This window comes from Ogataea philodendri, assembly GCF_020536065.1.
Source record: "Ogataea philodendri strain CBS6075 chromosome Unknown scaffold2, whole genome shotgun sequence".
NCBI lineage: Eukaryota > Fungi > Ascomycota > Pichiomycetes > Pichiales > Pichiaceae > Ogataea > Ogataea philodendri.
In genome coordinates this window covers 768615-793533 of record NW_025764020.1, presented here as the reverse complement: position 1 = coordinate 793533, position 24919 = coordinate 768615, and the positions used below count along the sequence as shown (strand labels likewise).

Sequence of the window (24919 nt, the reverse complement as noted above, 5' to 3'; positions counted from 1 at the left end):
GAAATTTTTATTCGATAAATTGAAAAAAAAATATTAAGAAAAAACCTTCCCAAGGAAAAGATTTAAACTAGTCTTCAAGTTCGACCAGAACTGGATTTGGTGATTTCGATTGTTGCAAACCAGTTGGTGATACTATGTGTGGAATTTTGGGAATTGTACTGGCTGACCAAAGCCAGAACTGCGCAGCGGAGCTGTTTGATGGATGCCTGTTTCTTCAGCACAGAGGTCAGGACGCAGCAGGTATTGTCACCTGCGGAAAGAGAGCCAGATTGTACCAATGCAAGGGTAACGGAATGGCCAGTGATGTGTTCACTCAACAGAGAATGTTGGGACTTGTCGGTAACATGGGTCTGGCACACCTGAGATACCCTACCGCGGGATCGAGTGCCACCTCTGAGGCCCAGCCTTTCTATGTCAACTCACCATACGGTATTGCATTGAGTCACAACGGTAACTTGACCAACGGAGAAGAACTCAGAACCTACATGGACGAAGTTGTGCATAGACATATCAATACTGACTCTGACTCTGAACTTTTGTTGAACCTGTTTGCCAGCGAGCTTGCAGCCTACGGAAAATCGAGAGTCAACAACAGTGATCTGTTCAAGGCCTTGAAAGGTGTTTTCGAGAAAGTTAGAGGAGCTTACGCTTGTGTTGCGATGTTGGCCGGTTACGGTATCATTGGTTTCAGAGATCCTCATGGTATCCGTCCGATCCTGATTGGAGAGCGTTTGAAAGACGATGGATCCAAAGACTATATGCTTTCCTCCGAATCTGTTGTTCTGAAGGCCCACGGGTTCCAGGTCTACAGAGACTTGCTGCCCGGTGAAGCTGTTATAATACCGAAGAACACCATGAAGCCTGAGTTCAAGCAAGTTGTTCCAATGCAGTCCTATACCCCAGACATCTTTGAATACGTGTATTTTGCAAGACCAGATTCTGTTTTGGATGGTATCAGTGTCTACAGATCCAGACTCGAAATGGGAACCAAGCTCGCTCAAAACATCGCCAAGAAGTTCGAAAAAGTTGATCTTGACGTGCGCAAAGAAATCGACGTTGTTATTCCTGTGCCCGACACCTCGCGTCACTCCGCCTTGCAATGCGCTAATACATTGAACATTCCTTACAGAGAAGGTTTCATCAAGAACAGATACGTTGGAAGAACTTTCATCATGCCTGATCAGAAACAGAGACAGTCTTCGGTGAGACGGAAGCTGAACGCGATGGCCTCCGAGTTTTACGGGAAATCTGTTCTTTTGGTGGACGACTCCATTGTGAGAGGAACCACCTCCAAGGAAATCATCTCGATGGCTAGAGAAGCCGGTGCCAAGAAAGTTTACATTGCTTCTTGTTGTCCTGCTATTAGATACAACCATATCTACGGTATCGATCTTGCAGACAATCGTGCGCTTGTTGGTTACAACAAATCAGACGACCAGATTTCCGATGTGATTGGAGCTGACCAAGTGTTTTACCAGAACTTGCAAGATCTTATCGAGTGTTGTGTCAAGGACAACCAGCTCAAGGACCACGAGATGGAGCTTGCATTGACTCCTGTCGTTTCCAGAGACGATACTCTCGATTCTCAAATCCTTACTAATAAGTCTGCTCCTCCGATTGATTCGTTTGAGGTTGGTGTCTTTACTGGATCTTACGTTACCGGAGACGAGACTGAGTATCTTACGTTTGCTGAGAAGGCTCGTGCCGTCAATGAGATGCTGAAATCGAAAGCAAAACTGAACCGCGGAATGGAGAGCTTGGATATAGAAGATGTTAAGGCTGCTGTTGACATTTCCATCTTCAACAGTGGTGATTACAATTAGATAGACTTTATCACCGGTTGGTGCACGATATAATAATAGGTATGGAATTTTTAAAAAAAAATTTCAGCAGAGAAAAAAAATAATTGAAAATTAAATGAGCGGGCTTTCGAACGAGCGGATCTTCGATTCGGACGAGGACCTTTCTGGTTCTGAGAACGAGGTGTTTCAAGCACCAAGAGGATTCAAAAAAGTGAAGGATATGAGCAGCATCAAGGCGTTGACCCCACAAAACTTGAAGAATAAAGAAGTCTGGCTGATTCAGGTGCCGTCAGACTTTAATGTGAAGAAGCTCAAGAAGCTCCCGGTCAATTTCAACTTGGGAGAAAACACAGACTTCAACCTCAAAGGAACCGACTACACTTTGCATGAGGATCTTTTGGCAGCAGAAGAGTCCACTTTGAAGAAAAAATATAAAATTATGAGCGCACAAGATAAAGATAAACTTCAACCGGTGACCGATTTGAGAATCTCGAGATTCTACAGCATATCTGAGAAGGTGAAAATTCCAGAGATTGATTACAGCAAGGTGGTTAGTCAACGAAAAGACGTAAAACAACACGACGATCTCAGAATGAGACATTTCCCAACAGGATATGGTAGCAACGATTACGAGGAGGCTAAGAAGGAGCAGACTAAGACTTCCAGTCCTAAAAAAAGAAAGAGCGAGGACTCTCCTAAGAAGGATAAGAAGCACAAAAAGGACAAAAAGAAGAAGGAGTTAAAGAACTAACTAATTTCTAATTAATTTCTCATCTATGTCATGACATCTTACTGTAATCCTTAAGTATACCTTTCATGTGAGTATTGGTGATCTTGCCTCTTCTAGCTTTCTTTTGCTTTCTTTCTTGAACAGGCGCCACCTTTCTGTTCTTGACAGAGTCGGGATCGACGTTTGTAGGCTTGGAGCCGGTCTCGATGAGCTGTTTGGCGAGATCGTCTCCTTTAGGAACCTTGATTTTAGCCCAAAGGTTATAGAATTCCGAGTCGACAACATCTTCTAACTTGTAGAATCCCACGTTAAGCCAGATGTGACGAGGAACATTTTCTTTCTTCGTTTTATGAACGATGATCTTTTGTTCTTTCTCCAATTGAGCCAGAGTTTCTATACAGCCACTCCATCCGTCTTTCAGCTGTTTGACAGACAAGCCGGAGAATGTTGGCTGGTTTTCCAAAACCTTGATGAGGTCGTCACCGGTCTTGATGTTGTGAAGCGACAGATATTCGAGCGTCTGGTTGACAGGGTCGTACTTGATTCTATCAACGTTTGTGAGGACTTTCAGCAGTTTTGGGTCGACTTTGCACTTGATGTGTCTCTCGAGCTCGTCAAGAGTCACCGGCTTGTCTCCAGACTTGATGAAATCGGAAGCGGTCATTAATCGGATCGAAAGCGAGCTAGCAGGCGCAGACTCGTACTCGATTGTTCTGATTCTCTTTGGCTCTGTATTAGTGTGTGCATCGTTCGGACGTTTGACTGCGGGCTTGTCAAGCACCCGGCGTTGCATGGGAAGCGTTGTCGAAGAGTTTCGCACACTCTTCTTGAACTGGCTCAATTGCGAGGCGAATAGGTCTGACATGATCGAAAGACTATTAAAGATTAAAAATGTTTTGCCGTTGCTAAAAAGTACACGACCCGCGACCACAGAGTTTAAAAACGAGAAAAACCCGTGCGAGAAATTTCCTCAGACACACCTTTTGGTTTCAGGCCAGAAATACTATGCGATGTTACAGTATTCTGGTTTTGGAACTGTAAGGTCAGATCAACCACAGCTCTAAAACCATCGTCGTAGAGGTCTACTTCGGTATTGACTCATGAAATGATGATGACCTGACTGCTGTAACAGCGTAAAGATGATGTAGTGTTTAACCAGTAGACCGGCCTGCTCGAAAAAATTTTCCAAATAAAACCACCTCTATTCCTGTATATAAGATGATTAGTTTGGTGGTGCGGTCGATGAGAGGCGCCCGTATGGCGTCTATAAGACCATCTATTGCCAGACAACCCGTGCTCTCCATGGGTCAAAGATTTTACGCCGACAACAAGAAGTCTGATAACATTTTGGATGACGACCTTCTTGCCAAGGCAGGAATCGACTCGGACGCTCCCAAACAGGAGCCAAGAAAACAACAATTGAACGAGGACGAGTTTGGCCAGCCTCGGAAGAGAAAGAACAACGTCAAGTCCACCTTGGACAAGAAGAAGGACAGATTGGCCAAGCTGTTCTGGTTCTCGATTTTGGGAGCTGGTGTTGCCGGAGGTGCTTACAATTGCAGAGAGTGGGACCAAGAAGAGGAGAAAGACTTATACAATGCAGAGGAGAACGGCTGGGCCCCTGGAAATGTTTGGACCAGATTCAGAAAGAGAATGTGGGGCGTCACAAACGTCTTCACCGAGCCTGCATTCACCGATCTTTTGCCCCCACCTCTTCCACAGCCTTATAGACATCCTTTGACCCTTGTTCTGGAACTCGACGATTTGCTTGTGCATGCCGACTGGGACCACAAGAAGGGCTGGAAAACTGCCAAGAGACCCGGCGTGGATTACTTTTTGGGATATCTGTCTCAATACTACGAAATTGTGATTTTCTCCAGATCGTCCATGGCCTTTGCTGAAACCACGGTCACCAAGTTAGACCCATATCACGCCTTTGTTTCTTACTCCTTGTTCCGTGAGGCCTGCAGGACCAATGACGGCAAGGTCATTAAGGATTTGAGTTTGATGAACAGAGACCTGGCCAAGCTGGTTATTATCGACCCTGATGAAGATTGTTACTCCATGCAACCAGAAAACGCAATTCCTATTGACAAGTGGGATGGTAAGAGAGACGACAAACTGGTTAGATTGATTCCGTTCCTTGAGTACTTGGCCACTCAACCAGTCAAGGACGTCAGACCTGTTTTAGCTTCTTTCAAAGATCGGAAAAATATTCCCCAAGAATTTGCTGAAAGAGAAGCCAAATTGAGAGAACAATGGGAGAAGGACCAAAAATCCGTCAACGGATCCTCTCTTGCTTCGTCTCTGCTTGGTATCTCCCAACTCAGACCAAGAAAGATGCCTTTGGACGTGATCAGAGAGCACGGCCAAAGAAACTACCTCAACATGTACAATTATCTCAAAGAGAATGGTGAGAAATTGCTCCAAGAAGAACAACAGAAGACTAAGGAATTGTTAGCTGACCAAAACTTGACTCTCGAGAAGATCTTCACTGAAGGAATGCCTACCGCTGAAGACATTGCCAAACAACAAGCTGCTGCACAAGCTGCTGAGGGCCAAAAGAAATGAAGTGTAATGATTGAGTATGATTAAGTATTTCTATATGTGCGTCGTAAACTAGGGATATCTACTGATGTTTTCCATTGGCAAGACTCTTGATGAGCTCGTACGCAATGGATCCTTCCATAGGAAGACTAATGTCTTCTACTTCGCCATTATTGATGAGAGTTTTCACGTCTTCCACATCAAACCATCTACAGTCCGATAATTCGTTATCAAGCGAGGTGTTGATGATTTCGCTGATTCCGTCGAAATGCACGACTCCAAAACATCCAATCATCAAGTTGGCAGGGAACGGCCACGGCTGACTGGAAGCAATTCTAACCTCACGGGCAGAACATCCTGTTTCCTCCCAGATTTCTCTCAACGTGGACTCCTCGATAGTTTCTCCAGGCTCCATGAAGCCGGCAATACACGAAAACATGCGCTTTCCCGCGGTAGTGACTGGGTGTCGTTTATTATTTCCAAGAAGGATCTTTTTTCCGTCTGCCGAGATGGCTCCCACGATGATCACCGGATCTGTACGTGGGAAACAGACGTTACTGACCGAAGAGCTCTTCACCGGACACTCATTCGCGGGAGTATGGCAAAACAAGCGTGTTCCTGCGTCAACAGGAACAACCTTGCTACCACAGCCGGGACAGAACTTGTTTCTCATCAACCAGTCCATGTACATTTTGGAGTATGCAAAGAGCGATGATTCGTTTTTGGACATGGTCAGAAGACTCAACATGTTATTCTCCACCTTCACATCCTGGTAAGACAACAAATAATCCTGGAGCTCTCTGCTATGTGTAACATCAACGGAGAAATATGGAGTTCCTTGGAACTTGTCGTATTTGAACTTTGGATAGCTTTGAACTTTGTAACCAGTCGGATACTTGAACGACTTGGATAGAGAATTGTCGTTGAAGAGGAATTTCTCGTCCAGCCCATCTTCGTCAAGACCAAGAAAAACCATCGTGATCTGATTTCTAATCTCTAGTGATTTGGACTTGTTATCTTCAACCCATTTATGGAAAATCGACTTCAGCGATCCAGGGAGGCTATTAACCTGAAGATTCAAAAGCCCCAGCTGACTGTCCTGTTCGATCAGAAACGGATGAATTCCATTTTTGCCATCCTGCTTATAGAAAACCAACCGAGCTGGAGATTCGGGATCGGTAACTGTTTTGCTGATGAAGTCGGGATTCGACCGCAAAAACGAAAACCGGTTCAACGTAGTGGTGGTGCCAAAAAAGATATCAGCCATGCCTCTTCTTCTTTTAAATCCTCTGGTAAAAGTTAGGGAATTAAATCTCCAAATCCGAAGTCTCATATGGGGAAAAGCGTATCGAATCTCCACAATTCTTTTTTCAGTCGTGAAAAATTCAACGCCAATCGTCCCGTCGAAATAACAAGGGTGAGATCTCTAGTACAAGTCTTGATACGATTCGGAATCGATTTAACTACGGGCATAATTATGTAGAAATGGTCTATTTAAACCAAGCTAAACCTCGCAAATTAAATAACCAGATGTAAAAATGCCTAAAGATCGCTAATATTGCCAAAATGTTGAAATGTTATGGAAAAATCCTAGAAACCCAAATGCTCAATCACAGCCAAGTAGGGTTATAGTCGGTGGTTTGATATCGTGGGGCATCGACCGGTAAGAGGGTGGTGGCGACAGGTAAATGTGTTCCTTTATACCGGTTGTTGGTCACCAAAGAAGAAGGATCCGGAACAGGTTGAGCTTGCTCTTGCGATTGTTGTAGAAGAGGCTTCACAGCGTTGGCATCAGAAACAGGCTCCTGGTAGTATTGCTGTTGCGAAGAAACGGCCTGCTGCTGCGGTGGTTGTTGTGGCTGTGGCTGAGAAGGTTGTTGGGAAGGTTGTTGTGTTTGCGCAGAAGTGATCTTATCAGCCTCCTTCTCCTCGGGCTCTTCACCGCTTTGAATAGCCTTTTGCTGCTGTTGCTGCTGTTGCGCTTGCTGGTGAAGCTTGTACTTGAAAACGGTCCAGTCAAAAATAGAATCGTAGAGATAGCCCTCTCTGATGAACAGTTGTCTGAATATTTTTCTCAGGTAAATGTAATCTGGTTTGTCATCAAACCGCAAAGCCCTCACGTAGTTAAGATAGTGTCTGAATTCCAACGGAAGACCTCTTGCGAGCACCTCTGCAGGAGTGGCCATCTTCTTCTCCAAAATCCGATCGTACTTTTGTCTCTTTGTGGCGGCTTTCAGACCTTGCCATGGCAAAGAACCGCGGCAGAAGTATATTAAAACATATCCCAGAGATTCCAAATCATCTCTTCTGGACTGCTCAATACCAAGATGAGTGTTGATGGAAGCGTATCTGGCAGTTCCGGTAAGATTCTTGTTCTCTCTATAAGGAATGTGGAGATGAGTTCTTGGGTCTCTGAACTTTTTAGCCAATCCAAAATCAATAACGTTAACTTGAGAGCCTTTTTTACCAATACCCATCAGGAAGTTATCGGGCTTGATATCTCTATGAATGAAACTTCTAGCGTGGATGAACTCGATTCTGCAAAGCAGTTGATCAGCCAGCAAAAGAACGGTTTTGTAGGAAAATTTCCTATTGCAATAGTTGAACAGATCTTCTAAAGACGGACCTAAGAGATCAATCACCATGGCGTTATAATCACACTCGGTTCCGAACCATCTGACGAAAGGAATACCGACACCTCCACAGAGAGCCTTGTACACCTTTGCCTCATACTCAAGTTGGGGATGTTTCGCTCTAACATTCTCAAGTTTGATGGCAACCTCCTCTCCAGAAATGATGTTGGTTCCAAGGTAAATATCACCGAAAGATCCTGATCCGATCTTTCTACCGATCCGGTATTTTCTTCCGACCCGTAAATCCATTTTGAACCAGAACTAAATACTTTAAAGAACTAAATAATGTTGCCTTGTCCTTTAAATTAATTCTAAAACAGTAGAATATGAAAATGGCGGTATCCAATTTTTACGATCTTTTCCCGCAAACCGCCAGTAGCCTGTACACGGCGGGAAAAAAATTCGCACACCTTTCAGCATCAGCCTAGCTGGCTTTGGTTGCCGCGAGAAAAAAAAAAGAAGCCCGCCCATCATTGGTGGAGGTGTACGGATGTGCGGAAGAAAGACCGGGATTAAAATAGAAACTTCAGGGTGCTTGGGCCTGCACGGATGCATTGAAATTTTATGGCCACACCATACTTGCAACAATAACAAGGCTGGTTGGAAACAAATACTGTGTTTAAGCTTTAATAGTCACAAAAATAAACATATTCTCTAACTAGTATGAAACACTAGCCACGGACATTTTTTAGAGGCCGATCCTTTGCCTAAAATGTTAGTAAAGTAGTGTAGCACGCAACTAAGCTGCAAAAGTGACAGAGATAACGATTGTCCGCCACAATAAACGTTGCGTGCTTGCTTGTTTCCTCTAATTCCACAGCCTTCGAATCTGAAGCTGTCGGAAGTTTAATCCTTGTGGCTGGAACTTTGAATATATAAACGGCGAATAAGCGTTGTATACAAAAAATATTTTCTGACTTTTATTAACACAATGTCTGCTGAAGAAGTAAGTCACCATTGCGAATGCTAATGCTAACATTTTAGATTAAGACTAAAGCTACTGAAACCGCCACTGAGGCCGAGACCAAGGCCACCGAAACCGGCAAGTCCTTCACCGAAACCGCTAAGGAATACGAACAGAAGGCTGAAACCGGCCTTAAAGACTTGGAGGCTAAGGGCGAAGCCGGCCTCAAAGACCTTGAGGACAAGGCCGGTCCTACTGCCAAGGACCTTGAGTCCAAGGCACAAAACGCTATCTCCGGCTTGAAGGGCGAGGGCGAGGCTGCCGGTACTGAGGCTAAGGACACTACTGAGTCTGCTGCCACTGCTACCAAGGACACTGCTGCTGGCAAGCCCGAAGAGACCAAGACTGGTTTCAAGAAGTACGTTGCCAAGTTGAAGAAAGTTTTCGACCTTTAAACGAGTCTATGAGTTATATAGGCAATGTGCCTTCTTATTCTTTGAACCTTGGACCGTGAACTAATTTTTTTTTGAACATCACGCGATCCCTGTTTATGTACGAATTAATCTTTTTCTAACATCGTTGCGTAAGCTATTACTTGAATTTTTTTGTCGAGTTGGAGGAAGGAAAAAATTGGGAGAAAAATCAAAAGTTGATAATTCCAATGTTCAGGCTTTTCCAACTGGCTCCTGCCGCACAAATACGGCCGTTTTCCAGCGGATCTGTTTCTAGAGCCGTCTATAAATCGAAGTCGTTCAGTAAGAAGAAGACTTTTGATTCTTCGAAGAACAGAAAGGGCTCGGGAAAGGACAAGAGATTCAACAAGGTTGTTCTCTCTGTAAACTACAGAAAGTTTGCACAGGACCAGAAGGCTTATGAAAGTCTCCCAGAGTTCTCTCCAGAAACTCTTTATTTGGATGAGGTGGTCAGATATAAGGAGCCTATCTTGAAGAAACTGCACATCATGGGTGCGTTCAAACCTCACCAATACAACGAGGTCTTCTCCAAACCAGTTACATTGTCAAGAAAGATCGAAACCAAGAAAATTGACGATTTCGTGGCAAAGAGCTTAACCTCTTCTTCCAAGGAAAACAGACTTATTATCACCGGCGACAAGGGTGTTGGAAAATCTACTTTACTCACACAGTTCCACGCCTTGGCTCTCGAGAAGGAAAAGAACGTGATTTTGCAATTCAACCACTTGGATATGTTCTTGGACGGTTCGACCGATTACAAACTCAACCAGTCAACAGGCCTGTACGACCAACCAATGGCCACCAGACGATTCCTAAAAAAGTTTTACGGACTGAACAAAGAGGTGTTGGCGGAAATTGAGGCCTCGAAGCCATTTGGAGACGCTTCTGAATCCTCCAAACAGACTTTGGATGCCGTTTTGAAAGCTCACATGAGCAACCCTGCAACAAACCACACAGAGTTGTTTGCCTACATTGTCGACGAACTGGCAATTCAAACGGCCGTGCCTGTTTATTTGTCTATTGACAATTTCTCTGCAGTCATCCAATACGCCATGTCCAGATACAGAGACAAAGATAACCTTCCAATATACTTCCAGAAATTCCAGGTCTTGAAGACTTTGGTGGAGTTTATTAGCGGAGACAGATCTTTTGCCAAGGGAGCAGTGATAGCGGCCATGCATAGTGGACACAAGACCAGCGACACCATTCCAGTTGTGCTGGGTTTGAAAGAACCTGACCACTATGCCAAGTTCGCACAATGGGATCGCGAGTTCACTAATCAACTGACCAAGAACGGCGCACCTCAGCAATTGCAAGTTGAAAGATTCACCAGAGACCAAGTGCAGGCCATTGTTCAATATCTTATTGAGTGCAACGTGATTGAGCACGAGGTTCAGAAAAGAGGCCTTGCCAAGATCGAGGATCCCGAGGTTGTTGTGTCGAGATTGGCCGACATAGAATACGTGCTGTCTGGTAACGGAAACCCAAAAGAGTTGTATAGAAACTGCCTTTTCTCGTTCATCTAAGAGAATCTGTACATATACATGCATTAATATACAATGATTACACATGTCTTTTCTTTTCTGGAGCTTCCAAGTCTCCATACTTTGGACTGTTGGTCTTGGTGTAAGATGGCAGCTCTTCGAATCCGTCCGACTCGTAGTACTCGTCATCGTCCTGCTGGGGTTTTTGTGGAGCAGGCTCTAGTTTCCGCTTTTGTGGAGCGTGCTGCTGGGTATGTTGAGTTTGCTGTGCATGCTGTGCGTACTGCTGCTTCAGCTTTTCTCTTTGGAGCCAGCGGTCTCTGATTTCTGTTTCGGCAGCCACCAGTTCTTCTCTGCTCACGGAGTCCTCAATAGACTTGAGCACTTTCATCACCACGTCGATGTAGTTACCATGTGCCTTGTCGTCTCTGAAACGAAGGATCTTCCACTCGCCAGACTCATTCCGTCTAACTTCAGCAATTCTCCCGTTGAAAGACTCACCAGTGGCTTTCAATTGGTTCCACTCATCGTCGGTTAAAGTGACCTGGTTCCACTCCTCGTACCCTCTGAAACTGTTGATATACTCACCGTCATTGCGCTTGATATTATCTTCAACGGATTCGTTGTCAGCCTCGTCTTTTCCTTTCCACGCAAATAGTTTTATAACCGGCTTGGCATCGTAATCGGGATACTCTCTGTTTGGATCGTGTTTGGGCAAATCCTCGTCCACATAGATTGGGAACTCAAGCTTGATTTTGAAGTCGATCGTGTTTTCTTCCGCAGGCTTCCACTTTAGCAAATGAGAGTCTGTTCCCGGAATATATGGAGTATCGCAGCACGTCAAGATCAAACCGTCAGAAACGTAGGTCAAATTCTTCATCTCCTGGAAAATCTTTCTGATCTTGTAAGGCTGAGTCATGTTCTTAAAGTCCAGTTTAAACGGAAACTGGGCACAAGCGTCGGGAAATGCTCGTCGAAGCTCCATGTATGGCTTGTGGAACTCGTGTTGAGCATGGTACAAACGTTTCCACAAGTTCTTGTGCATCACGCTGTTCATGTCCATCGCCAGACAGTCAAACACGAGATATCTGAGCTCCTTGACTCCTGTTGTTGGGTTCTTACTCCAAACCAGCTCTCCATCAACAATTGTTCCATTGTGAGACGAGTCGAAATTTTTATTAGTTCTTGGGAAATGGAAACCGGGAACCATATAATACTGGTTTTCTCTATCAATAAGAAAAGTACCCTCTTCCCCTGTATCGTCGTTAATTAACACAAGCAACAAACAACGAAGACCGTCCGACTTCTCGCAAACCAAATAGTCTCTATTTTTCAAAGTTGTGAGATGTTCTCGCGTAAAACTCACAGGCTGCGACCCAGGAAAAGAATTGTATCTGGTCCTAAGAATCTGCGACACCCGTGATTTCAGATAGCTCGAAACCTCCTCGGAAACCAGGTTTCCTGGCATTTCCGGCACGCCTCTGTCCTGGTCCATTATTATTTATGGAAAATAAAAACTCGGGTTCTTACATCTTTACACCTGCCAGAGAACAAATTATCCTGTTCGCTACCATCTTTGCGACTGGTCAAGAGTGGCTGTTGTAAGAGGCAGGCAGAAGGTTTGGAATTTCCAGAGCCGTCTGCCAGGCATCGAGATGTTGCAAAGACACAGATGAACGCCGAATTTGGGTTCTCCGGTGCCAAGAATTGGGAGAACGGACTTTTTTCCCAAATTATCGGATTCATGGACAAAGCCTTGTGGTCTGCGGCATTACTCACCTTCAAACCCTTAAACACCCCGCAAACGGTGGATGCAGTGCGGAAAGGTTCGGTAGCCCCATTACCTGTAGTTCCGAACTTTGTAGAGTCCCGTTACCTCGTAGCTCCCGTTATAAGTGCCGTAGCCGCGGATCATAGCAAAATGAGTATCAAGATCCAAACTACACGGAACAGGTGACCTGTCTCGTGGTGGGAATTTGATTATAATCTCGCATGCGGGATGACTTGAGCTGTCGTGCATCAAGCCTGCACCGATTTTTTACTCGCAAAATATCTTTTCTCCCCAACACCCCATTCTTTTCTGAAAAGGCCAGACTTTGCTTGTCAGCTGTGCTCGGATCAGACGTGTTGCGGTCTCCAGAACATAATGGAAACAGCTCGTCCGAAACGTAGGACTACGGTCAACGTCAATTACAAAGAGAAAAGTGAACTGGATTTTGCACAGGAACAAGACAAATCCGCAGAAGCATCCAAGAAACAGACCAAGAAACCAGACCCGCCTCCGGTGGACCCGATTCCTAAAACCCCAACCAAACAGAAATTCACAGACAAATCTTTATATGTTCCGGTGGACGACGTGGTACCTCTGAACTACCAGCCAAAGTGTGATCAAGAGTTTAATACCTTATTAGATCTGAAAGGAGCAAAGGTTGAAAACAACAGTCTGATCTTGAAAAATGGCACCAAGATCAAAAAGGGAGACTTCATTTACATGGTGTGCGAACCTCCTGGAGAGCCGTTTTATATCGCCATGGTGAAAGGGTTTGCCCGAAAAGAAAAGGACAATGCCACTAAAAACCCGAAAAATTACAATTTCGAGGTTTGCTGGTTTTACAGACCACGCGACCTCAACAGAAGGTCTGCAGACACCCGAGTTCTGTTTGCCTCATTGCATATGGACGAATGTCCAATCCAAAGTTTCCGGGGTTTTGCTACCGTGAAACACAAGTCTGAAATAGAAAATTTGGACGCCTACCGCATGCTCCCCAATAGCTTCTACTTTGACAAGTTTTACGACCGATACATGGTGAAGATGTATGATGTTTTGCCCACAAAAAAGCTCACAAATCTTCCTGCTAATTATTACAAAGCACTCAACAAACGGTTTGAATATGTGTTTTTCGAAATCGGCAGAGGCCAGGATCTGCTGGCCGACCCAAAGACTTGTGAAAAGTGTTTACAATGGGCAGCATCTTCCGACTCGGTTCAGTGTCTCAAGTGCGAAAAAATCTACCACTTACTCTGCTTGGACCCTCCCATCACAAATAAGCCCAAAAGAGGGTTTGCTTGGTTCTGTGCCGCTTGTAACAAAGATCTCGAGGAAAAGATGTCGGAGAACAGAGCACACATGCTCCATAGTAGTCTTCCTTCACAGATCGCAGCGTCGATCAAAGAAGAAGATTCGGATGACAGCGAGGCGTCCTCTAAACTCCCCACACCAGTGGAAACGGATTCTCGGTCACAATCCACACAGCCAAGCGATTTAGAGACTTCGACTCAGACGATGCCCAGATACGAAGAACTGGCCATACGATTTTTGGAGACGGACAAAGAAAACTCTTTCAAAAAAAGAAGAGACATGGAAGAATGGCCTTACCGGTATCTTGGAGTTCATGCCAAGTTGGAAGACGCTTTGGATCTTCAGGATAGGCCTTATCCTCGAGCAGTCTCTCGATTAGGATCTAAACACCAATTCACCGGTATGGTGGACTGGTACGATCATCCTGTGGTATACTACGACGGTAGTAAATACGCAAAGTCCAAGAGCAAGAAAAAGACCTCCAAGAAGAAGTCCACGTCACCGGACGAAAATGAACAAACCAAATTCCCTATGCCCGAGAAATATAAAGACTACGACCTAAGTGATCTTCCTGGATGGCTCCAGCCTAAACCCAAGGGTTACATAGAGAGAGGAGGTGACGAAACATGCGAGCTTTTATGGCAGCAACCGGAGGGCCAAGAGGAAATGGTTGAAAAGTATCTTGAAGATGCCAAACCATACGTTGAGAAACTGGGAATGATTCCTACGACACCGAACTTTGTTGATGCCGCATTGAAGGCACTTATGAAGAACAACTATGATCCAGAAGCTGCTCTCAAGGACGTTTCAAAGTTTACCAGAAAGTCTCTTAGAGAACCTACCTTTAGTGAAGAGGAAGTGAAGAAATTTGAGGACTCTGTTCGCATTAACGGAAGTGAACTGCATCCAGTGTTTAAAGACGTTGGTACACAGACGTCAGCTATGATTGTTCGGTTCTACTATTTGTGGAAAAAGACAACAAATGGTCACTTGATTTGGGACAATTACCCTGGAAGACCAAAAAACAGACTAAAGAAGTTTACCAAGACAGATGGAGTTGATGTGAACGACCCAGATGACGACTCTTCGTACAGCATGGAGAAGATCAAAAGAAACCATGTTGATTTTGAGTGCAAGTACTGTCACACTCACTCTTCCAATAGATGGTTCAAGATTTCTGGAAGCACCCTTCCCGACTCATACAACGACACATTCCCTGGATTGTGTACGAGATGTGCACGTTTGTGGAGGGAATATGCTGTTGAGTGGGAAGATCCAACTGAAGTCATGCGCAAACAGAGTCAAAGGGGTGGAAATGGCTGGAAACGTAAAATGGAGTTTGAACTATACGAGGACTCTAGAATGATTCTGCAAGCCAGAGATGAGTATCAAGCCAGACCTCGCAAGATCACCGACGAAGACAAAAAGTTCGAGCCTTCATTGCGTAATAGAACAAAGGTCAAGGAAGACTCTCTGAAGACCGAGGAGCTCTCCGACGACAAGTCGAAGAAGAAATCGTTAAAGGTAAAAAAACCAGTCAAGTCAGAAAACCAGAAAAAGACTTTAACTGTCACACTTCCATATAACGACGGCAAACCCGAGGAAGAGCCAGTCAAGGTCAAGAAGAGATCATCAGAAGAGCCTGCCGAGCGTAAGTCCAAGAAAGCGAAAACACCAACGTTTGTTCCAAGGTACGAAAGCAAGTTTGAGATTGACGAATTCGAGGTCGGGTCAGACAAAGAACCGGAATCGAGCCTTTTTCGCAGCGACGCACGCCCATGTTGTGTTTGTAGAGAGGCGTCCGAGTTTGAAGAAGTTGTCATTTGCCATGACTGCGGTTTGAATGTGCACGCTTCTTGCTACGGAGTGGCACTTCCAGAAACCGATCAGGATCTTTCAAGTTTCAAATGGCTTTGTGATGCGTGTTCGAACGACCGCCATCCTGTGCTTTCGACTCACTACCAATGTGTGCTGTGTCCTGCCAAAGAGACAAAATCGTTCGGGGGCCGTTCTGGCGATCCGAACTCGATTCCTGATGCTTTGAAACGGACAGTCAGCGGGAACTGGTGTCATGCGATTTGTGCTGTGTTTGATCCTGATTGCGAGTTTGGAAGCAGTTCCATGCAGCCTGTATTTGGTGCTGAACTTTCGCTCTTAAAGCATTCGGGCAAAAAATGCACCATTTGTGGCCTTGGTGGCAGTCTTACAGACTGCAGCGTGTGTGGGAAGGCCATGCACGTGACGTGTTGCCAGGACACGCCCGGGTGCTCTGTTGGGTTCGAGCTTGTTCCGGACAAGGCGTTCAATGCGCGGGTGAGGGACCACAACAAGCCTGCCAAGCCTGTTCCGCGGGTGATATGTCGCGACCACTTGAACAACAATCTTGTTCCACTGCACATTGGAGCGAAACTGAAGGGCAAGAGGGAGGTGCCGCTGCTCAAGCTGTTCTGCACAGAGCTGAAGAAGACCTCGTCAGTTTCGTCGGGCGAGTACTGGCACAAGCTGTACGAGGAGCTCTTGCACATCATTGGCGACGTGAAGCCTGTTTCTGGGCTCCCGCGGGTTGCAAATCGACAATGCAAGCATTGCCGCAACACCAAATCTCTGCATTGGTACACTGACGACGGCGATATTTGTCACCAGTGCTATGTGCGGAAACAGAACGATGAGGGTTTAATCGACAATCTTCCGGACGTGCTGAGTCTCAACAAAGTTGGGCTTGACGGGTCGAAGTTTGGCATTTCCGGGCTCGACGACCGGCTGATCGAGCCCCGGATGTCCATACAAGGTATGCTTGGTTGAGTAATTAATGATGTACATACCGTAATTTACATGCTATTCTATGTAGCCCCGCTGAAGAGCGAGTTCGATGCGTTCGATTTCCTCGAGACTTGATGCGTTGAGCAGGTCTTTTTTCAGGGCTTCCTTTTCTGCGTCGGTCAGCCTAACCTGCTGTGCGGACTCCACCACTACTGGCTGTTGCAAAGGCTCAAGTTTGACGTTGTTGAGAAGCTGTGTAGCCAACGGAGTCGGCTCTGCAAAAGTCCCCAGCAGCTCTTTGGAGGTCTGTCTATGTTTTGGTTTGATGGCGTCAAAGTCGAGGATGGTGACCGATGGCAGCAGCCATATGACAAACTCCTTGTAGTACGGCAGCGCGGTAACTTTGTTGTGGGCGAGATACAGACTGTCCAGCTTGGTGCAGTGTCTGAGAGGAACGAGGTCTGGGAGGCCAGAAAGATTGTTATGGAGAAGCGAGAGGGATTTCAAGTTTGGCAGCAGTGCTCCAATGTTGGCATCGATGCTGGAAATCTGATTGCGAGCCAATAACAGCGTTTGGAGCCGTTTCATTGGCGTGTTGACCGTCAGTACACGGATATCGTTGTCGGTGAGGTCTAGGGCCTCGTTGACGTCGTCGGACTGGGCGAAACTCTCGACGAAGGAAATCTGGAGACCACGTAACACCAGCGTGCGCTCATCTGCCGCACTCAAATAGCACGGGGCGTCCTCAATAAGTAGCGGAGTGAGTCTCATCAAATAATAAGAATTTGCAATATTTTTTTCGAGATCGTTATATACAATGAAATTACTCGTCTAACGACAACTTCGAGCGATTACTAGGCAGGGTCTTTCCAGAAGCAGGCTCGTACTTTTGGTGGGTGGCCTCCTTGAGCTTCTGTTCCTCCTCGGGAGTTAGAGGGTCGATAGTCTCGTTTGGAGAGACAAACTCAAAGTCGCCAAATCCAAACGCTCTGTCGCAGATCTTGTCTAGAACGTACAACTGCATCCTCACGTACCGCACGAGTGCCTCGAGCTTGACATTGTCAATATTCTTGTCTCCGTTGAACATGTTTCTCCACAGAGCAGCGGCAAGAACCGCGTCTGAGTTCGATGCCAAGGCCTCGTCGTAGGAGAACGTGATTCCCAAAAGTTGCGAGTGGAAATCCTTCATGTAGCTTTCTCTGATCTGTCCGGACAAAACGTTCATTTCCTCACTGAGTCTGAGCTCGATGTCTCTGAAGAAATTGTCAACCAGTTTCTGTTGGTAGTTTTTACCAACCTTGAATGGCATCGCTCTCATTCTCACAAATAACAGCCACACGTGCAGCCCGGTGATCTGGAACCACTGTCCAAAAGTTCTAGGAAGTCCCAAGGTCTGGTACCAGAAAGTAGCGGTTTCCGAAAGCGGATCATTTTTGAACTGTAAACTTTGATCTTTGCACATTTGGTAGTACTTCACTCCTCCCATGGTACCTGCCCTCACATTGTCCATGTCAATACGGAATAAGTTCACTAGCACCTCTCCGAACGCCAGCTTCCACTCCGGCACCTTGAACCCCTTGGCCTCATACGCAGGCTTCGGTAGCCGTCTTTTTGGGTCAATGTCTTTGTCTGGGGTATCTGGGTTCTCGATCTTTGGCAAGTGCGACTGCATCACCAACTCCTTCGGCGAAACCTTCTTTGACTGTAGTCTTCTGCCGACCAAACTGGCCGCGCCGTGCTGCTTCAACACAGCTCTATTAATCTGTCTTGGAATCATCCCTGCTAACAAAGATTGAAGAAAAATTATTTTCCAGTTTACATCTGTTTTTTCTCTAATTGGCTTGCACACTCTTAACTGTAATTTTTCTACACTATTAATACACGGCCAATTTATCTTCTTCCCTTCTTGCGGCCACGTCCGATCGACTTGGCCGCCACTTTTGGGCCTTCGTAGTGCGAGTATCCATACTCTCCGACCGCACGCGAGTTCACCCACGCAAGAAGGTTCTGTCTGTCTCTATCTGTTCTCATTGCATGCAGCATTTCCCTTGCGTGGCTCACCTTCTCCAACTTGGCTTCTCGTTCGCGCTGCATCTGGCGAGTCAGGTCCTGGTTGCCACCGCGCCGAGTCCGTTTCGGCATCGGGATCTCGTCGTCCTCGGCCTTCCGTTTCCGGCTCTCCTCGTCGCCGTTTTGCTCCAAGTCCTCGTCCTCATCCTCGCTCAGATCAGCATCCGCAATGATCTTCTCGAACTTCAACTCGTCCTCAGACTTGCGCCCGATCCCCAATGTCTTGGCACGCGAGCTCAAACTGCTCACCACCTGGTCCTGGATGTCCACTATCTTCTTCCGTAGCTGCTTCTCGCGCTCTCCTTCGATATTAAGCCATTTCAGCAGCTCCTCAATCTGCTCAGGGAGCTCCAGATAACCCCAGTCGGCACAGCACAGTAGAACATCCTCCCCTTCTTCAAGAATCTTGCGCTCAACAGCACTAAACTGGCGCTCGATCGTCGAGCCGTACTGGTCAACAACAACAAATCCCTTGCTGTCCTTTACCTCTCCGTTTTCAAACGTGAAACCGCAGTACGACTTCACAGCAGACATGAACTCGTCGCTGTACGGCTTGACATTGGCCTCCGGCTCGGTCTTGATTTCCGGCTCGGTCTTGGTTTCCGGCTCTTCTTCAACATCGGGCTTGCTCTCTTCTTCAACCTCACCAGTCTCCTGCTTCGACGGCCACATCAGAGAGCTCCATTTCTCTAGTTGTTCGTCGTCAAACTTCAAGAACACCTTACGGTCCTCGTTTCCAGGTCCTTGGATCCACAAGCGGCCCATCAAATAAGTATCCTCCTCGTACTCGGAATCGCCGTCGCTCATGTCCGCGTCCTCCTCGTCCTCCTCGTCTCTGTTGCCCGAAGAGCTGAGATTGGGAAGCCCATTCTTCTCGAACCACCAGTATCTGTTGTAAAATCGATCGCGGCCGATGTAGCAGACTCTCTGCGAGTCGATCTCGTTCAAGCTCTTTTCGAGGTTTCTCCGTTTCTGCTTCATTTCATCGATCTCTTTCACCTTCTCAACTCTTTGCTTCACCAGCTTCATGAACTCTGGATTACTTGCACAAACAGCCTTTTCAAGAGCAGTGGGCTCAGGAGGCAGATAACTGAAACCAAGTCGACTGACTTTCTTCTTTTGCTCAATAAGTTCCTGTGTTTTCTCTGGCTCAAGGTTCCATGTCTTGATATCTGCCGTGGTGATAGGTTTCAACGTCTCAATGATATTCTTCTGAATAGCAATACCTTCCTCCATCAGAACCTTGAACTCCTTGATGAGCTCGAGTCTGTCTCTTCTGAGAGAGGTTGCGTCCTCGAGACACTTGTCCATGTAGTTTCTGATAACGGTACCGTTCAGAAGCAAAGACATAACAATGGCTATGGTTTTTGCTCTGTCCTCTGCGGTCAACTTTTGGTAGAAATTATGCTGGATAGTCTCAGCAGTGGAAGCCTCTTCAGCAGGTGCCAGTGTCTCAAAGATCCGCACAATATCGGTCTTGTACTCCGGCAGATACTGGACAAGAGACATGATTCCAATAAGAACAATCAGCCAGTTACCTTCTTTGAATTGCCGAGTGGCCAAACGATCCTCCCAAGCACGGTTCTTGTACTTCAGGAAAGAGTAGGCATTGTGGTTGATTTCCTCTTCCTCTTCCTCCTCTTCCTGTTGCTCGCCATCTTGCTCGTCACCGCTAGGGGGGGACTTGATGCGCTCTTCTTTCATCTCAACGTCAGCATCGACCGGGTCGTCTTCGTCATTAAGTTTCTCGTCGTCGTCTCCCTCCGCAACAGTCTCTTTAGGAAGAGTGATCAACAATCTGCGTCTGCCGTCCATGAAAGCCTTAAACATACCGCAGTATATTTCCATCAACAAGGGACACAAAGTTTCCTCATCGTTCCACTTGAGAGCAGCAAAATAGTCGTCAAACGTGAAATTATCGATCACAAGAGCCTTGGCGTACATGTTCAAGAAAATCCAGGTTTCCAGAATATCAGAACTGTCGCGCACTCCAGGAAGCTTGACAATCTTTGGTTTTGACTTCGAAACGCTTCTGAACGGAAGCTTCAGGTCGTCAATTAATCCTGGAGGCCTGAACTTGTTGCCGTTGAAAACATTCATAGGTGTAGAGCTTCTCGAGTCGCTTGGTGTGGCGATCTGCGACTTGTTGCTTGGTTGAGGTAAAATATCAACAAAACCGTTGTGAGGTTTTGGGGACAGAATGTCTGGCGACTCGGAGAAATCGCCCGTTTGGGCCTGGGCAGTCATGATCTTTCTGTAGGTGATGTTCAGACTCTTGAAGAATCTGAAACACTTTTCGTAATGCCAGACCTTGATCTTGTTGCTTAGAACGTAGTGGAAAATGTTGTCTGGGGCATACGTAGCTTTGGTAGAAAAAGGAACAGAGGTGACCAGGAAATTCACTGTTTTAGGATCGAACGTTGGAAGGACCTTGACTCCAGAGTACTGGAACAAAATGAGGATTTTTTGCTTAATCTCTGGATCAGCGTCACTCTCTGGAGTATCTTGGAAGTACACCGTGCAATGTTTCAGAGCATCGTACCATTTCTGTTTCCAGATCTGTAAAGAGAACCCGTTTTCCTGCTCATGTGCAGTGGGAGGGGTTTCCTTCAAATTGTCGAAAATGTGTTCGTTACTCTTTAACTTGTTGATTAGAGTCAGTTTGCGCAAGGATTCCTTTGGCTGCTCGAATTGTTTTAAATGTTCGGGATATTCCAGCGAGATTCTGTATTTCTTGGCAACCGAGTCCTTCAAGACCCATGGCGAGCCCTGTCTGGTTGATCTAGTCAAACTCATTTTCAAAAACGCCTTGACATACCATTTGGTGAACGAATTTCTTTCTCTAGAGATCTGCGAAAGGGAATTGATGGTGACCTCTTCATTACTCTGCAATAAAACACGATAGGAGCAGTAGCCTTCCTTGACTGTTCCATCGGGCAGCGTGATGGCGTTGAATCTTGCCTTTTCTCTTACTATTCCGTGTGCTTTGTCACCGGATTCTGTTTTCACAACCACCTGGTCGCCAGGGAAAAAATCATCCTTGAACTTGGCATACACCTCGTCCACAAGACCGTCAATTCTGTGAGTCGTGGAAAACGAGACGTACCTCAGGATGGGCTCCTTGACAGGTTCAGGGAAGCGCGACTCCATCATGCCCATCTCGTTCTGTTCCACCTTGAGCGCTTCAAAGTAGGTGAAATTGGAGTTTCCGGAGGTCTCGCAGACAAATTTCTTGATGTTGTAATAGTCCATTCGGCTCAGGTATTGATCGTAGTCCAAAAACCATTCGCGGGTCTCTGGAATATACCACACCTCGGTGGATAAATCAAAGTCGTCGGGAATGGTTGGGGGAGGGGCAAACTCGACTTTTTTTCGTTTGAAAAGAACCTTAAAAACGCGTGTTAGTACGATTGGAAACCGCGTTGGATCATCTGTCAAACATTCGCAGCCAAAAGCACCTGCAAATGCACCGATCACGGATCAACTTACCATTTTTTAAAATGATGTGCAAGGGCACTGTAAAGATTCCAGCCAGTTGTCTTTTCTGTAAACGTTGCTATCGTACTGATAGATACAGATCGTGTAAATCTTGGGCGCTCTTCGAACTGTCTTCGCAGATAGCCTTCGTTTCTGGATTCAGCAAATAAACAGACAAACAATCACAATATTCAGCTAGGTTAGTTTTTGCCAAACAAACTAATCATTACAATTGCCTCTGGTAAAGAAAAAGTTGAGACCAGTTGAAAGGAAATCCAGGACGCAAACCATGGGTCGTGCGCAGACTAAATATGTGGTGTAGTTCTGTTTGATATCGTGCTCGATGTAGGCCATGCTGGGTGTGGCTTCTTGGTGGTTGCAAAAGAGAGGTGTCAGCTTGAGATGGTATTGTTAGGGACTCTAAGGCTACCGCAGCAACTGCTTTGATCACATCCCACTATTTCCGACCGGCACCGCCTACTGTTCTTCCCAATTAGAAAACCCCGTTAGTATAGATTCTTCAGAGTGGCGCTGCGGCTCGTTCTATTTTTCTTTACCGTGAAGCTGTCTTTGGACGGTTGAAAAATTTGGAGCCTCTTGTCCCGAAGCGGCGCGGATAATATTTTATACAGCACTGTATATTCGCCACATAGGGTTGTAGGTATTCGTTGGAATGCGCGGGGTCCACAGATTTTAGATATCTCGTTACATTATCGACTTTGCGCGTTGGCCGCTAAAGTTATATACATGTCATCTGGCCTGGACTACACGGTCCTCATTTATACAAGAATCCCAACCATCCTTGCTTGGCCTTTTCTCTCTCTGCCCGAGGCTGGTACGCCGAGATGTTGGCCTTGATTTTGTCGATGGCCTGATCTGCGTCGTATTGGCGGCCCAACACGTCAATGAACTCTCCTTCCGGATCCATGAAGTAGAAGAAGATCGAGTGGTCAACAAGATAGTCCTGACCTGGCTTCACGTTCCGTGGGGTTGAAAAGTAAACTCTGTAGTTCTTGCAACATTGTTTAACGTTGTCGTAGTCTCCTGTCAGTCCAATGATGGACGGATGGAAATCCTTCAAATACTCCTTGATCACCTCCGGACTGTCTCTAGCTGGATCGCACGTGATGAATATAGGCTGGAGGTCAATGTTGTGCTTTGATTTCAGCCCGTCCAAAATTAATCCAAGCTTGTCCAGCTCGTCTGGACAAATATCTGGACAGTGGGTAAATCCGAAATAAATAATGGAGAATTTACCTTGCAAATTGTCCTGGGTGAACTTGTTGTTGTCTGTGTCAACCAGGTTGAATGGTCCACCAATAAGTGGTTTTCCAACACCACGGTTCTGCTCTGCTTCTCTACGCAACTTCAACTTTTCCTTCTCGTTGGTGAACACGTAAGTCAAAGCAGATCCAAATACAACAAACACAACCACAGCCTTCCATGTCAGGAACTCAATAGGGTTTCTTTTTAGCGTCTGCTGTGAGTAATCAGAGCCTCCAACTGGCAGTCTCGACAAAGGCTTCTTCTTTGGCTTTTCGGCGTTTTGTTCGGAGCCTGGTAACTTGGCATCGTTCAAAGCAAACTTGCTCAACGAAAAGTACCGGGGTCTCAACAAAACACTGCGCTTAACAGGACTCAATCCAAAACGTAACATGATTTAAACGATTCGGGGACTCAATACTTTTTCGTATTTTTACACTCCAGTAGAAAATTCTCACATCCTTACACCATTACACAGACTAGTTCTTTCCGGCACCAGCTCTGAAATAGATGACATCACCGTCCTCGACAGTATAGTCCTTACCCTTCTGGAGCAACTTACCAGCTGACTTCACAGCATTCTCGTCTCCCAACTCGATCAGATCGTTGTACTTCATCACGTTGGCCAAGATGAAAGTCTTCATCAAGTCTGTGTGAATAACACCTGCAGCTTGCGGAGCTTTAGTTCCGTCTCTAATGGTCCATTCCCTGACCTCGTCCTTCTCACCAGCAGTGAAGAAAGAAATCAAATCCAGCTTCTTTCTCATGGTGATAATGATCTTTGGCAAGATGGAAGGAGCACCAACCTTCTTCTCCTCCTCGGCTCTCTCTTCGTCAGTCTCCATTTGGGACAATCTCTCCTCGTAGGAAACAGAAAGTGGAATGATCACATCTCCTGGAGAGTACTTGTCGACCCACTCCTTGATCTTCAGCAAGTGCTTGTTCTTCTTTCTAACATAATCTCTCTCCGAAAGGTTGATCAGATAAATGGTTGGCTTGGCAGTCAAGAGGTACATGCTGTTGATGACCTCGATTTCTTTACTTGTCCAGGTTTGGTTGGCAACTCTCTGGCCATCCTTGAGAAGCTGGATGATTCTCTCGACCAAAACAGCCTCCTCTTTCTTTTGCTTAACCTCCAACGATTGACCACCTCTCTTGGTGATTTTGTGGATACCTTCCAAGTGACTCTCGGCAAAATCAATATCCTTGAGTCTCAACTCGTTGGAAATAATCTCCAAATCTCTGGTAGGGTCAACATCTCCCTCAATGTGGATGATGTCTGCGTCATCGAAACATCTAACCACCTGGTAAATGGCATCAACAGCACGGATATTGGACAAGAAAGCGTTACCAAGACCTTCTCCAGCAGCAGCACCTTTAGTCAAACCAGCAATATCGTAGATGGTGATGTAAGCTGGAACTTTCTTAGGTGGCTTGTACATTTCGTAGAGCTTGTCAAGACGCTCAGAAGGAACAATCACTCTGGCCTCTTCAGGCTCGATCGTAGCAAAGGGGTAGTTGGCAGGGTTTCCAAGTGGGCATCTAGTGATGGCCTGGAAAAAGGTGGACTTACCAACATTGGCCAATCCAACAATACCAGACTTCAGGTTGTTTCCTGGTCTTCCTAAAAGGAGTTTCTTCTCTTCAACTTGCTTCTTTGGTGGCATAGTCGTATGTTTCTTGTCTTCCACCTCTCT

At 46.0% G+C, this 24919-nt stretch overlaps 21 protein-coding genes across 21 annotated transcripts; 9 read left to right on the top strand and 12 right to left on the bottom strand.

The window, feature by feature from the left end:
- Positions 1-74: 74 nt before the first annotated feature.
- On the bottom strand, positions 75-1376 carry OGAPHI_004230 (uncharacterized protein; the record flags this gene model as incomplete). The annotated part of the gene is made up of 2 exons (XM_046205286.1): positions 75-350; positions 429-1376. 2 exons carry the CDS (start codon positions 1374-1376, stop codon positions 75-77), a joined length of 1224 nt encoding a protein of 407 aa, XP_046061245.1.
- OGAPHI_004229 (uncharacterized protein) lies at positions 135-1823 on the top strand (the record flags this gene model as incomplete). Its single annotated transcript, XM_046205285.1, has 1 exon — positions 135-1823. One exon carries the CDS (start codon positions 135-137, stop codon positions 1821-1823), a length of 1689 nt encoding a protein of 562 aa, XP_046061244.1.
- A 94-nt stretch (positions 1824-1917) lies between these two features.
- Positions 1918-2553, top strand: OGAPHI_004228 (uncharacterized protein; the record flags this gene model as incomplete). Its single annotated transcript, XM_046205284.1, has 1 exon — positions 1918-2553. The coding sequence occupies one exon, from the start codon at positions 1918-1920 to the stop codon at positions 2551-2553; it is 636 nt and encodes a 211-aa protein (XP_046061243.1).
- A 28-nt stretch (positions 2554-2581) lies between these two features.
- Positions 2582-3397, bottom strand: OGAPHI_004227 (uncharacterized protein; the record flags this gene model as incomplete). Its single annotated transcript, XM_046205282.1, has 1 exon — positions 2582-3397. One exon carries the CDS (start codon positions 3395-3397, stop codon positions 2582-2584), a length of 816 nt encoding a protein of 271 aa, XP_046061242.1.
- A 353-nt stretch (positions 3398-3750) lies between these two features.
- OGAPHI_004226 (uncharacterized protein) lies at positions 3751-5103 on the top strand (the record flags this gene model as incomplete). The annotated part of the gene is made up of 1 exon (XM_046205281.1): positions 3751-5103. The coding sequence occupies one exon, from the start codon at positions 3751-3753 to the stop codon at positions 5101-5103; it is 1353 nt and encodes a 450-aa protein (XP_046061241.1).
- A 58-nt stretch (positions 5104-5161) lies between these two features.
- Positions 5162-6346, bottom strand: OGAPHI_004225 (uncharacterized protein; the record flags this gene model as incomplete). The annotated part of the gene is made up of 1 exon (XM_046205280.1): positions 5162-6346. One exon carries the CDS (start codon positions 6344-6346, stop codon positions 5162-5164), a length of 1185 nt encoding a protein of 394 aa, XP_046061240.1.
- A 218-nt stretch (positions 6347-6564) lies between these two features.
- Positions 6565-6988, top strand: OGAPHI_004224 (uncharacterized protein; the record flags this gene model as incomplete). Its single annotated transcript, XM_046205279.1, has 2 exons — positions 6565-6611; positions 6748-6988. 2 exons carry the CDS (start codon positions 6565-6567, stop codon positions 6986-6988), a joined length of 288 nt encoding a protein of 95 aa, XP_046061239.1.
- OGAPHI_004223 (uncharacterized protein) lies at positions 6690-7961 on the bottom strand (the record flags this gene model as incomplete). The annotated part of the gene is made up of 1 exon (XM_046205278.1): positions 6690-7961. The coding sequence occupies one exon, from the start codon at positions 7959-7961 to the stop codon at positions 6690-6692; it is 1272 nt and encodes a 423-aa protein (XP_046061238.1).
- On the top strand, positions 7407-9071 carry OGAPHI_004222 (uncharacterized protein; the record flags this gene model as incomplete). The annotated part of the gene is made up of 2 exons (XM_046205277.1): positions 7407-7655; positions 8697-9071. The coding sequence occupies 2 exons, from the start codon at positions 7407-7409 to the stop codon at positions 9069-9071; spliced, it is 624 nt and encodes a 207-aa protein (XP_046061237.1).
- Positions 9072-9277: 206 nt separating this feature from the next.
- Positions 9278-10615, top strand: OGAPHI_004221 (uncharacterized protein; the record flags this gene model as incomplete). Its single annotated transcript, XM_046205276.1, has 1 exon — positions 9278-10615. One exon carries the CDS (start codon positions 9278-9280, stop codon positions 10613-10615), a length of 1338 nt encoding a protein of 445 aa, XP_046061236.1.
- Positions 10616-10652: 37 nt separating this feature from the next.
- Positions 10653-12068, bottom strand: OGAPHI_004220 (uncharacterized protein; the record flags this gene model as incomplete). Its single annotated transcript, XM_046205275.1, has 1 exon — positions 10653-12068. The coding sequence occupies one exon, from the start codon at positions 12066-12068 to the stop codon at positions 10653-10655; it is 1416 nt and encodes a 471-aa protein (XP_046061235.1).
- A 177-nt stretch (positions 12069-12245) lies between these two features.
- On the top strand, positions 12246-12530 carry OGAPHI_004219 (uncharacterized protein; the record flags this gene model as incomplete). Its single annotated transcript, XM_046205274.1, has 1 exon — positions 12246-12530. The coding sequence occupies one exon, from the start codon at positions 12246-12248 to the stop codon at positions 12528-12530; it is 285 nt and encodes a 94-aa protein (XP_046061234.1).
- A 189-nt stretch (positions 12531-12719) lies between these two features.
- OGAPHI_004216 (uncharacterized protein) lies at positions 12720-16454 on the top strand (the record flags this gene model as incomplete). Its single annotated transcript, XM_046205270.1, has 1 exon — positions 12720-16454. The coding sequence occupies one exon, from the start codon at positions 12720-12722 to the stop codon at positions 16452-16454; it is 3735 nt and encodes a 1244-aa protein (XP_046061231.1).
- OGAPHI_004218 (uncharacterized protein) lies at positions 15041-15475 on the bottom strand (the record flags this gene model as incomplete). The annotated part of the gene is made up of 1 exon (XM_046205273.1): positions 15041-15475. One exon carries the CDS (start codon positions 15473-15475, stop codon positions 15041-15043), a length of 435 nt encoding a protein of 144 aa, XP_046061233.1.
- Positions 15722-16180, bottom strand: OGAPHI_004217 (uncharacterized protein; the record flags this gene model as incomplete). Its single annotated transcript, XM_046205271.1, has 1 exon — positions 15722-16180. The coding sequence occupies one exon, from the start codon at positions 16178-16180 to the stop codon at positions 15722-15724; it is 459 nt and encodes a 152-aa protein (XP_046061232.1).
- Positions 16455-16487: 33 nt separating the features above from the next.
- Positions 16488-17183, bottom strand: OGAPHI_004215 (uncharacterized protein; the record flags this gene model as incomplete). The annotated part of the gene is made up of 1 exon (XM_046205269.1): positions 16488-17183. The coding sequence occupies one exon, from the start codon at positions 17181-17183 to the stop codon at positions 16488-16490; it is 696 nt and encodes a 231-aa protein (XP_046061230.1).
- A 52-nt stretch (positions 17184-17235) lies between these two features.
- OGAPHI_004214 (uncharacterized protein) lies at positions 17236-18189 on the bottom strand (the record flags this gene model as incomplete). The annotated part of the gene is made up of 1 exon (XM_046205268.1): positions 17236-18189. One exon carries the CDS (start codon positions 18187-18189, stop codon positions 17236-17238), a length of 954 nt encoding a protein of 317 aa, XP_046061229.1.
- A 113-nt stretch (positions 18190-18302) lies between these two features.
- OGAPHI_004213 (uncharacterized protein) lies at positions 18303-21974 on the bottom strand (the record flags this gene model as incomplete). Its single annotated transcript, XM_046205267.1, has 2 exons — positions 18303-21869; positions 21972-21974. The coding sequence occupies 2 exons, from the start codon at positions 21972-21974 to the stop codon at positions 18303-18305; spliced, it is 3570 nt and encodes a 1189-aa protein (XP_046061228.1).
- Positions 21975-22734: 760 nt separating this feature from the next.
- On the bottom strand, positions 22735-23616 carry OGAPHI_004212 (uncharacterized protein; the record flags this gene model as incomplete). Its single annotated transcript, XM_046205266.1, has 1 exon — positions 22735-23616. The coding sequence occupies one exon, from the start codon at positions 23614-23616 to the stop codon at positions 22735-22737; it is 882 nt and encodes a 293-aa protein (XP_046061227.1).
- On the top strand, positions 22865-24850 carry OGAPHI_004211 (uncharacterized protein; the record flags this gene model as incomplete). The annotated part of the gene is made up of 2 exons (XM_046205265.1): positions 22865-22890; positions 23908-24850. 2 exons carry the CDS (start codon positions 22865-22867, stop codon positions 24848-24850), a joined length of 969 nt encoding a protein of 322 aa, XP_046061226.1.
- On the bottom strand, positions 23702-24889 carry OGAPHI_004210 (uncharacterized protein; the record flags this gene model as incomplete). The annotated part of the gene is made up of 1 exon (XM_046205264.1): positions 23702-24889. One exon carries the CDS (start codon positions 24887-24889, stop codon positions 23702-23704), a length of 1188 nt encoding a protein of 395 aa, XP_046061225.1.
- Between the last annotated feature and the right edge of the window lie 30 nt (positions 24890-24919).